We start from the raw sequence: 11,180 nt of genomic DNA, 5'->3' as shown, positions 1-11,180 counted from the left end.
GCGTGGGAGCGCGGAGCCGCGCACGGCGGAGGCGGCGCGGGCGGGCGCGGCCGCGGAGACCCGGCGAGGAGAAGCGGCGCGGCGGGAGGCGCCGGGGACGGCGCGGAGATCTCCGGCGTGAGCTGAAACTGACACCGGGAGGGGGACAAAAATCAAGATTGCCAATTTTTTTTTTTTCCTTCCTTTTCCCCCTTTTTATTTGGGGGGGAGGGGTTTGCTCAGCATCCGCACGCAAACTTACTTGAATGCGTTGTAGCCAGTTTAGCCCAGAGAGCAAAGGATACCCCGCACCCGAGGAGTCCTACATGTGTGAGCACCATCGTTACACGGGCAGAGCAGCCGAGAGCCGCCTCCTTCCCTTCACCAACATCCTCCTGGGGCTGATCTCTCTCTCCTCTGGTCCAATATCCGAGCCTGTCTCCTATAGAATCTGGTTTGGTGTTCCTTTTTTTTTTTCTTTTCGCTCCATCTGCTGGGATTGCCAAGTAAAAAAAAAAAAATAGAGGAAAAATCCTAAAAGGGCATCTGAAAATTCAATGGGACCGAATATGAGGAACTGAAATGCTCACAGACCGGGTTTTTTTTTCCCCTTATAATTAAAAAAAATGTCCTTAAACCGCGGATCGGATGTATTAGGCTTAGAAAATCGCAGGTAAGAACTTTCTTTCTCTCCAGTACCTTCATGCCCGGAGCGGGGATACCTAAAGCAGAGCCGCCCAGCCTTGGAATAAAGGGGGAGCAGGGAGACCCGTTTGCCCTTCAGTGCCTCCTCCATCCTGCGCGGAGAGGCGGCTTCGGGAAGAGGCGCAGCCCGCCAGGACAGAGACAGAGAAGCCTCCGGAGCAGGCAGCCGGGTCGAAGGAGGGGGAGCCTTTTTTCCCCTCTTTCCTTTCCTTTTTTCCCCCCACCGTCACCTGCACCATCTAGAGTGAATCCGGGTGCAGCTGATGTATGGAAAAGAAGAAGGATCCGAGTCGATGTTTTTCTTTTCTCTTCGCTAAGCCGAGGGATAGGATTTTAATTATTTATCCACCCGAACCCTCGCCGGGTAAGACGCTGCTGGAGCCAGCGGGATAGTCCTGCCTTGCACAATTATTAAAGGAGACTGATCACGTACAGTGGAAGGATAAGAGGAGCCTCTACCAGACCCGTTTTGCCTCCTGTGAAAAAAAAAACCAAACAAAAAAACCAAAAAAAAAAAAATGAAGGAGAACATTGCCACACTATTGAATTGATCGCTGCCCCCCTCATCCATCCCCCTCCCGCCCCCCGAACCCGCCCGAACCACCACCACAACAAAAAAAAAAAAAAAAAAATCCCACCAGAGCCGCTGGGATCTGCCTGCAGCGGGACCTCCTTCGCTCGGGCTGGGAGCTGGATGCATTTTTCATGAGCGCCGGGTGAACAGGTGCAAAGTGCGGCGGGGCGGCCCCCGGCCCCGCACCCGGGAGCGTGTGTCCGTGTGTCCGTGTGTCTGTGTGTCCGTGTGCGGGTGTGTGCGAGCGCGTGTGCATGTGTGCGTGCGGGTACTAGGGGATTATGGAGAGCGGCGACCGGGACATGTACCGCCAGTTTCAAGACTGGTGTCTCAGGACTTACGGGGACTCAGGAAAAACCAAGACGGTGACCCGTAAAAAATACGACCGGATCGTCCAGCTCCTGAACGGCTCCGAGTCGAGCTCCACGGATAACGCCAAATTCAAATTCTGGGTCAAATCTAAAGGCTTCCAGCTCGGCAACTCGGACGAGGTCAGTGGTGGTGCTGGAGGAGGGAAGCAAGTGCTGTACGTGCCAGTCAAAACCACGGTTAGTAGAGAATTGTCTTCCTTGTTCTATGTCGGCCGCCGCAGCCCCGCTCCGGGGGCGAGAGGCACCGGGGGAGCCGCAGCCACAGTTGGCTCCTTCCTCCCTCTTCCCCCGAGTCATCATCACCATGTCGCGTTTGCCTGTCACATTATACACCGCCGAGCTCTTTGTGGGTCCTTTCCATTTAAAGCGATCGTGCGCACAACACGCCCTGCCGGGGCCGTGTCGTTCTCCTCCTCGTCCCTGTGTGTCCCCCACCCCCGCATCTCCCCGTGTCTCCAGCGCGGGGCCGGGCGGGCTTTGTCCCGGCCTTTGTGCCGCTGCCCGGGCACCGCTCGGTCCCGCTCCGGGGGAGCCTCGCCTGGCGCCCGGCCAGCCCGGACACGGGCCGGCATCTCTCTCTCTCTCTCTTATGTGTGTGGATTTCCTCGGGATATCGGTTGTCTCCCTCCCCCTCTCCCGCTTTTAAGATGTATTTATTATTATTATTATTACGGTGCGGGCCGGCTGCGGTGGGAACGGCGGCGGGGAGGAGAGGATGCTCAACAAAGGGGGAGAGAGAGAGAGAGGGAGAGAGAGGGTTCCGCATGACCGAGGGAAACGGTGCGCTTGGTTCTTTCTGGGGATGCACCAGCCTCGCAGCCATAAGGCTGGGAACTCCATTTGATGGGCTGGGGCAGCGCGGCAGCCCCCCCGGCAGTAGCGGGGGAGCTCTGGTGCTTGGTGGTGGCAGGAGCGACAGATTTTTCCTATTTGAGAAGATGGGGACTGTTGGCCGCAAGTACGTTTTGCCTATTGAACTCTCTTCGTGCATCATTATTCTTACTTCTCCTGGTCTGGGTCACGCAAGCTAAGCTTCTTTTGTCTGTGCGTGGGGTGAGAGGGGAGGGGGAGCTGGGAAAGGAAACCCGGCAATTGAAAATATTCCTGCCTGGGCATTTGGCTTGGAGGAGAAACATTCCCCCCCCTTCTTTTTTAAAAAAAATTAATTATTTTTATTTCTTCTTATTATTATTTTTTGGATTGAAAGCTTATTCTGCCCATGGCAGGGGGGTTGGAACTGGATGATCTTTAAGGTCCCTTCCAACCCAAACTATTCTATGATTCTGACCTAACGGGAAGGTTCCTGGGTGGCGCAGCAAAAGGGGCTTCTTGGAAAGTATTCTGGGTTGGGTTGTGACGTAGGCTGCTGGGGAAATCTGCCTCCCTCTGCCTCGCTGAAGTCATAAACCTGGGCATTCCCGGGGGCCGCCTCGTATTTGCCCCCTTGTCATCACCACCACCGTGGCTGCAGGGAGGCAGAGGTTGGGGAATTAATTTTAAGGAATTTATGAATATGAAGATTGAAAGTTAAAGAGCAGCCCTGCATAGAGCTTGTTCCCTTCTCTATGTTTTTTATTCACTGGAGTGTTCTAGGTCTGCCTATAGGTTCAGGCTATACAGGTTATTTATTTGGGAGATTTCTCTTCTGCCGCTAGATGACCGATTGCTAATCTCTGACCCCAGAGGGTACTGTAGGTACAATTTATAATGAAAACGTAGTCTAAAGCAGAAGTTTCCAATGAGGTCGGTGTTTTTTAATATCTCTTCTGCTTACTGGAATAATAATTTTGGGGAGCCAGCAGGCAAGATCGTTCACCTCTAAAGGTATCCTTTTCACTTCAAGTTCAAAACCGTAAGCAAATTAAGTATTTTTTAGAATGACATTGACTACGCTACTAAATAAAAAGGCTAACCTTAATTTTGACATGATGGGATTTAAAAATTAAGTGCTGTTCTGGGCTCTGAAACACAAGATTCAGCGATGATGATCAGCTTATCTTGTGTTCTCTCACGTTTGCTAGGCCATGAAAGCCTGGAGTCCGACCTTGCATTCCCTCCTCAATTTTATTTTCAGACCAGATAATCAAAATTTCTCTCTCTCTCTCTTTTTTTTTTTTTACTTCAGAGATCAAGCTTTTTTTTTTTTTTAAACTTGCTAGCCTTACCTTTGTTCATTTGGGGGAGTCATACCCTCAACTGTGAATGTCTCTGTTTGTCCTTATATATGTATTTTTATTCATATAGAAGTAACTATCTTTAGCGTAAGCAACCAAACTGACATCCCAATAAAATAAGGATGTCTGCTAATAAAATCAAGAAAGGCAAGTTAGTATGATGTTATCTGTAAGCAATTCCTGAATATCTGTGCATTACTTGAACAATGACACGGAAACCCTTCCAGAATAGGTCCTGCACGTAGGTAAGATTTCCTTCTGCTGGCCAATATAAATCTGCTGTCTGACATAAATGAGAAAAAGCGATATTTAGCGTCTTTATACAACAGTCAGCTCTGAGAAACAAACGTTGGCCCCCTCTTAAACCTATGAATCTGGTGTCACTATCTCATCACAAAAGGCAGAGGAGTATTTAAGTAGACCTGCAGGGTGGCAAGGGCTTGTATGAGCCATTGCTAGGGCAGCGGCAGCACCTGCTGGGCTCTGAAATCACCTATTTGACAGAACAGGGATGCAGCCCCTGGCCTGGAGAAGGCCAGTGGCAAAGCTCCTGTTGACTTCAGGAAGCCTAGGAGTTCAACCAGAAAGGAAAGATAAGTTACAGGGAGAAGGCCTTAAAAGCCCATTATTTCATTTCTTTTTGCTAATTATTTAAGAGTTTCTTAATTTCTGACCGTTTAGAAATGTGCCCACTGTTGTTTTCTCTCTCTCTCTTGTTGTTATCCCATACTATTCAGCTCATCCAGTCCACAGAGAAAGCCACAAAAAATACCAGATACCCAAACTGTGAATCTCTCCCTCATCTTCCCCCTCTTCTTGTCCATCACTTGATCTCACCATAGGTAAAAGTAATTTCAATTTAAAATTAATCACTGCTGGCAGCATGAGCACTCTCTTTGCAGTAACAGGGCGGATGAAATTGCAAGTTGGACCCTATAGTCAGAAGCTGGTCAAAAATAAGCAAATATTCAAATACTTCATTAGGAATTATTCTCTCCTTGAAGCTTTAAGATTTGCTACTCAGCTTTGCTGTCAGCCAGAGAGATTTGCTCCTGATGGTGCTGTAATCCACTGCTGCTGGTAATTAGACATCATTACTGCTGCGTTAAAGGGAAAGAGAGAAGGAGAGAGGACAGGCTGGGGCTAATTAACTACTTGATTCTAATGAAAGAAAGAGAGCCTGATAGCAACTGGGAGGTTGCACTGGAACAGGATAGATGTACAACACAGACTTAATTGAAGCAGGGGTGTCTTGTAGTCTCGCAGTAGCTGAGGCTTGGTCTACTTTCATATTCTGTGGGCAGTAGCGCATGAGGCATTATTCTATTTTTCCCTTGCCTGGTTGGTAAGTAGCTCAAAATCACAGGCCTGTCTTCAATGTCTAGTTTAAGCATGCCAGCAAGGAGAATGCATAAATCATTATGTGCTGGTTTAATCTGTTTTATGGGTACGGTCTCCTCAAGAGCAACAGGAACAAATCAATTTCTGAATGTTCACATCCCTCTGTGGCCTAGGAGATGCACTTTTGGTCACCAAGCAACAACAGCCCCTGCAAACCAGCCATTTTAGGTCCAGAGTGGGACAACACACAGTAAGGTATTCCTATATGCAGCCCAGAGAATATCTCGCTTCTGCGGCTTTTCAGATTGCTGCGATTATCATCCTAAAGTCTTGTACTTTATAAAAGCAGTGAAATTATGCCTAACCTAGATGCACTGTAAAAACTTGTCAGGCCAAAAAATATGTCAAATGGCTGACAGTATTGACTTTTAATGGTTGGTGCTCACAATCCATAAGGATGAGTGGAACTAATATTTCTAGTATAATATCTTTTCCAATGATATACATGATTTGTATGGGGTTTTTTTTTGTATGTATTTTTTGCATAGTTCTTTAACTGGAACTCTTTATTGATTGGCAACTTGAAAACCAATTTCTTTCCACCACTTTTCTTTCTCTTGCTTGATGTTGTCTGTAGACACAAATGTGGCTCTTAAAATCGGTCTTGATTTAAAAATAAGTTATAAAATAATGGCCCAGGCTGTATCAGTGGATTGTGAGTAGAACTTTCTTTTACAAGAGAACTGCAGGATATGTCTCAAATATAGAATTTACACGGTATTAGCAAATTAATAGAATATAACCTCAAAGGCCAAGTTCACATTGCTTTCATGTCATTATTAATTTGGAATGACTCCCCTGACTTTAGTGAAATGACAAGCCTAATGTATGAATTTTCCTGTCTTCTCTTATATTGTCCAGCTATAGGCATAGAAGGAACTTCCATTCAGAAACCAAAATTTGTTCAGTTTAGTTAAATCTTTAGCTCCTCTATGAGGATCCAGTAGTTCTTGGATTGCCGCTAGCAGACCAGTGAGGCTTTCTGCAGGTGCAGGGCTGTACTACTGAATCTGATTACAGGATTTAGGGCTTAAAATTATAGGCCAGTCATTTCTATGGAACAGGCTATATCCCAGCCCACCTCTTGTTCTGTTAGTGATGAAGAACAGTAGATGGACATATGCATTTATGGTTAATTTGATTTTTATATAAATTATTTTATGAACAACAGAAGAAACATCCCGGTACATATAGCTTATATGTCAAAATATGGTGCTTTAAATTATCTTGTGTTTTAAATTGCTCAGTATTTTGGGGCATTTTATAGCAATCTGAAAATACGCAACTTTGCCTCACTGCATTTCTCCCCATTTTTGTAGCCGCCAGTATAAAAAATGAATTAAAGAGTTTGTCAAATGTATATTGGTAGTTCTGTAGCCTGCTGAACTGCCAACACATAATGGCATTAAGTACCACAGAAAGGTGATGATGAGGGTGAACTATAATTCATCTCAAGGTACAATTCTGTGGTAGTTTACAGACCCTTCAAATGCACCTTCGAGGCTCAGAGGTGGTATTCGAGCCCTGCCGTATCCATCTGTCTTAGCTGCCCACCACATTTTCCTTAACCCCTGTTCAGGTCTGCAGAGCTTCGTCTCCTCCCATCACTGGCAACCTCTGCCCTGCTGTTTGCAGACCTCCTGGTGGACTCCGTGAGGAGGGATGCTGGTGAATCAGAGAGATGATGCTGGAAAATGGTCACAGCAGATGGAACAAAACTGGTTTAGTTGGCAAGTCTTAATGCAGGCATTCAACAAAACATTCATGAATACAGAAGATAACTCTTGTCCTGAAATTAAAAAATGTTAAGGTGGCCATATGTAAAATGCCATCTCTACGCGCATGTGTGAGAGACAGGCAAAAGGAGAGGAGGATCTTGAGATTCTTGGTAACAATGTTGAGCTAGAATTTTCCAAAGGAACCTGAGCCAAAAAGAACAAATTTTTTAAAAGGGCACATTTAAAAGTGGTCCTCTGTAAAACTAGAAAATGTTATCATTACTTCAGAAACATTAAATAGGTGTAGCAATACCATAATAAAATTTACTACTGATAAATCCATCCCATATATACTCACATATAGTGAGAAACAGGATGACAGATTCAGTAGTAAAGGCTGGGCTTGTAGCTTGAAAGCCTGAATCTTTCCAGTGATCCAACATAAAACCTCCCCCTTTCATTTTTGTGCTGCTGGGAAGCTTTGCTGAGAATACTGAGGTGAGAGTGAACTTGGTTCTCCAATGCCTTACCCTCAGCCTCTTGTGAGTGAAGCTGTGCTGTATTCCATCATGATGCAGCATGGTAGGGACTCCTGCTCAGACATTTCAGCTCTGATTTTCGTCAAAGGTACTGAGTGTTGTTTCTGTGGCTGCACAGCTATGTGATCAGTGAGAAGTACACAGGCATTTGCTAGCAGGTTACTGCTATATGCCGATAGGCTGATATACTTCAATGCAGCATAATGGGACTTTTTCTGATCTTTTTACAGAGATAGTTTCTTTTCCTAACTTTTGAGATGATCACCATTGCTCTTGCTCAACACTCAATGTGTGCTTGCAGCCCAGAACATCAACTGTATCCTGGGCTGCATTAAAAGAAATGTAACCAGCAGGTTGAGGGAGATGATTCTGCCCCTTTATTCTGCTCTTGTGAGACCCTACCTGGAGTACTGTCCAGTTCTGGAGTCCTCAGCACAGGAAGGACAGGGATCTGTTAGAGAGAATCCAGAGGAGGGCCACAATGATGATCAGGAGTCTGAGACAATTGGGGTTGTTCAGCCTATAAAAGAGAAGGCTTCAGGAGGACCTTACAGCAGCCTTCCAGTACTTAAAGCACGCCCACGTCATGCCTACCTGTCTTTGGGTACCAGCATCCACAAAGGGGGGTAGAAGGATCACCAAAAAAGAGCTCTGTACACCATGGCAACCAAAAGCAACAGAGGTTCCTTTGGAGTTTCTCAAAAGGGCGATTCTGCCCCTCTACTTTGCTCTTGCGAGACCTCACCTAGAGTATTGTGGTCAGCTCTGGAGTCGTCAGCACAGGAAGGACACAGATCTGTTAAAGTGAGTCCAGAGGAGGGCCAGAAAGATAAAGAGAGGGCTGGAGCACAGGCTGAGAGAGCTGGAATTGTTCAGCCTGGAGAAGAGAAGGCTCCAGGGAGACCTTATAGCAGCCTGCCAGTACTTAAAGGGGGCCTACAGGAAGGCTGGGGAGGGGCTCTTTATCAGGGAATGCAGTGATACTACGAGGGGGAATGGTTTTAAGCTGAAAGAAGGTAGATTTAGATGAGATATGAAGAAGAAATGTTTTACTGTGTGGGTGTTGAGTCACTGGAACAGGTTGCTCAGAGAAGTCGTGGATGCCCTATCTCTGGAGATGTTCAAGGCCGGGTTGGATGATGCTTTGAGCGACCTGATCTAGTGGGAGGTGTCCCTGCCCATGGCAGGGGGATTGGAACTAGGTGATCTTGAAGGTCCCTTTCAACTCAAACCATTCTATGATTCTATGAAAGGAGACACAATCTGGAGAGACTATGCACACAAAAACTCTTCAGTAGAGAGGGTTTACCATGAACCCAGGCCTTTGGGGCACAAGGGCTAGTGTTTTTGCTAGATGAATGTGGGAGTTAATGATTCAAATTTCATTTTATGCTACAGAAATAAATTAAAAGTGGCTGACGTTGAACCATGAGGTCTGTTGTTGAGAGGATGCAACCAGCAGCTGTTGGGTTTGGTCTGAAGGAATCTATTTAGGTCCTGGTCTTTCCAAATATGCAGGATACACCTGCTGAGAGATTGCTGGTAAGAGAGGAACAAAACAGGCAGGGCAAATGTTGATGAGAGGCATCAATGAGGCAGATATGGAGAAAGATTATGAGACAGTGTGTCAGGAAACACTGTCCAGGAGGATCCCACCAAACTCTGCAGAGCATCACCGGAATCTTATATTCCTTATTGAGTAGGTTGATCCTGATCAACACAGCCTCCAAAATAAGTAGAGCTTTGTAGGATGTAAAAGATGTTATTATCTTGTAGATGCTATTTTAAACCTACCTGAAGCCTCTCTGACTTTACAAAACTCAGGAGAAGTTAGCTGGTGCATGACAGTTGTTTGCATTGTCCTGCAGGAGTACTGAAAGTGCTTTCTTAAATTGGCTTTTTGTTCTATTTAAATAGATGAGCCTCAAAACCTTGCATTTCCACTAGTGAGGTATTTTTAAATGTTTTATAAACCTTAAATATCCAGACAGGCATTGCTGTAGCAAGAAAGACTTGCTGCAAGTCACGGTGTTGAGCATTCTTCTGTATGCAAAGGGGTTTTCTTAGCGATGGTCAGCTTTATCACAGGTAGTTGTACAGGTTTCTAACTGCTTATTCGATAACACTGCAAGCTGCAAAGCCTGACAGTTACTATGTGCATCTGCAGGGATTAAAGCTAGTTGTTGAAATTGAATCGTAGGGGTTGAACGATTTAGTTGTATATGTGGGTTCTCTTCATCTTAAGGGGCTATCTATAGTGAACGTTTTAGTTAATAAATCTGATCTGTGTTACAGTTAACCTCAAGGAAAGACTTTTTCAGAAATAAATATTCTGTATAGACTTGGTAGGACAAGTTTTATTAAATGACCTACTTGAGCCTAGGATGAAATGCATTCAACCTTTTTCACTGGAGGGCCTGTAATTAAGCTCCTCCGGGAAATGAGAGGTTATATATATTATATTGCTGCTAAGATGTGTGTATCTGGAAGCTTTGTAAATTTTGTTACCCCAAAGTTTTTAATACAACAAGAGATGGATACGATAACGTTTTGCTTGTATTTTAAAAAAATTAGGGGATGAGATCACTTGCATTTGAACAATTTATGACTCTAACTCACTGTACAATTTTAAATGAGTACATCTTCTGAATTCTTTCTTTGTTGCCCCTTTACTCACCCATACCACTACCAATACTGCTAGGTGGACTGTAGAAATTAAAGGAAGATCCAGAACTGAAGTAGCTGCTGCTAAATTGTGACCTGTTTGTCAGGTAAAGCGGCATTGTATTGGCATGTGGGAAATCAAGCTCTTGAATGGACTAATGCTCACTTCCCCAAGCTGATAGAAGATAAGTAACAAGCAAACCATTATTAAAATACATAAAGAGAACAGCTGAAGTACGGCCAAAGGTTTCAGCAGACAGGAAAGATCAAGGCGTATAAAAAGGTTCCACAGATTTTGTTTTTCAACATGTATTTTCTCTGTTGTGGGCGATGAGGAAATACCCATCCTGGCCTTACATTTTTCAGGTGATGAAACTGAAGAATGGTCCTGTCCCTGCATAGGACAACCCCCAAATTCACACCATGTGTCTGAATGCATTTTCCAAATGCTTCTTGAATACTGTTAGGCCTGGCTCCATGACCACTCCCCTGGGGAGTTTCAATACTGGATGGAAATGCAAATTAATCAGGTTAAGCAACTCAAGGAAGAATTGGGAGGGAAAATAGAAATATCATAACAATATCATAACAAAAGAAAAAAGGAGAAATCATGGCAGGCAGAATTCCTGCAGACCATTGCCAGATAATTTACATTTTATGCCATTGTGACATTAGCTTTTTGAAAGGAAAGGAATAATTCAAGCTTTTCCATCATGTTTAAAATGTATAGAATTAGTATAACATCTCAAGGGAAACATCTAGGAATAATTTCAAACAAATCAATAAGTGTATCTTCAATAAGGATAGCGGGGGTAATAACAATCATCATTTGGAAAAGTATAGAGAATAATATTGAAAACTTATCCTTCTCATTAATTAAATGCTATGTCCTTTCCTTTAATAACATGCTTAGAGTATTTACCTCCTCTCTAAAAGGTCACGACAGATGAAAGGTCCAGGGAAGGTAACTGAGCTAATTAAAGAGAAGGGGGTACTTAAATGAAAAATAGATTTTAATGGTTCTATCACCCAGAAAGATGAATGTTAAGAGAAAA

At 44.6% G+C, this 11,180-nt stretch overlaps 1 protein-coding gene across 5 annotated transcripts in view; it reads left to right on the top strand.

Moving 5' to 3' along the window:
* The first annotated feature begins 1,182 nt into the window (after window positions 1-1,182).
* Window positions 1,183-11,180, top strand: part of NOL4 (nucleolar protein 4) — a 189,269-nt gene continuing 179,271 nt past the window's right edge. Inside the window, exon 1 of one of the 5 annotated variants that reach the window (XM_069854043.1) lies at window positions 1,183-1,749. In XM_069854043.1, coding sequence (XP_069710144.1) covers window positions 1,540-1,749 — 210 coding nt within the window. In that variant the 5' untranslated portion in view covers window positions 1,183-1,539. Of the gene's footprint in view, window positions 1,807-2,519; window positions 2,588-11,180 lie in introns of those variants that run through there. The other 4 variants (XM_069854044.1, XM_069854042.1, XM_069854046.1 and 1 more) reach the window with 4 other exon arrangements.

This window comes from Phaenicophaeus curvirostris, chromosome 3, assembly GCF_032191515.1.
Source record: "Phaenicophaeus curvirostris isolate KB17595 chromosome 3, BPBGC_Pcur_1.0, whole genome shotgun sequence".
Classification (NCBI taxonomy): Eukaryota; Metazoa; Chordata; class Aves; order Cuculiformes; family Cuculidae; genus Phaenicophaeus; species Phaenicophaeus curvirostris.
This window is presented reverse-complemented; position numbering and strand designations above follow the sequence as displayed.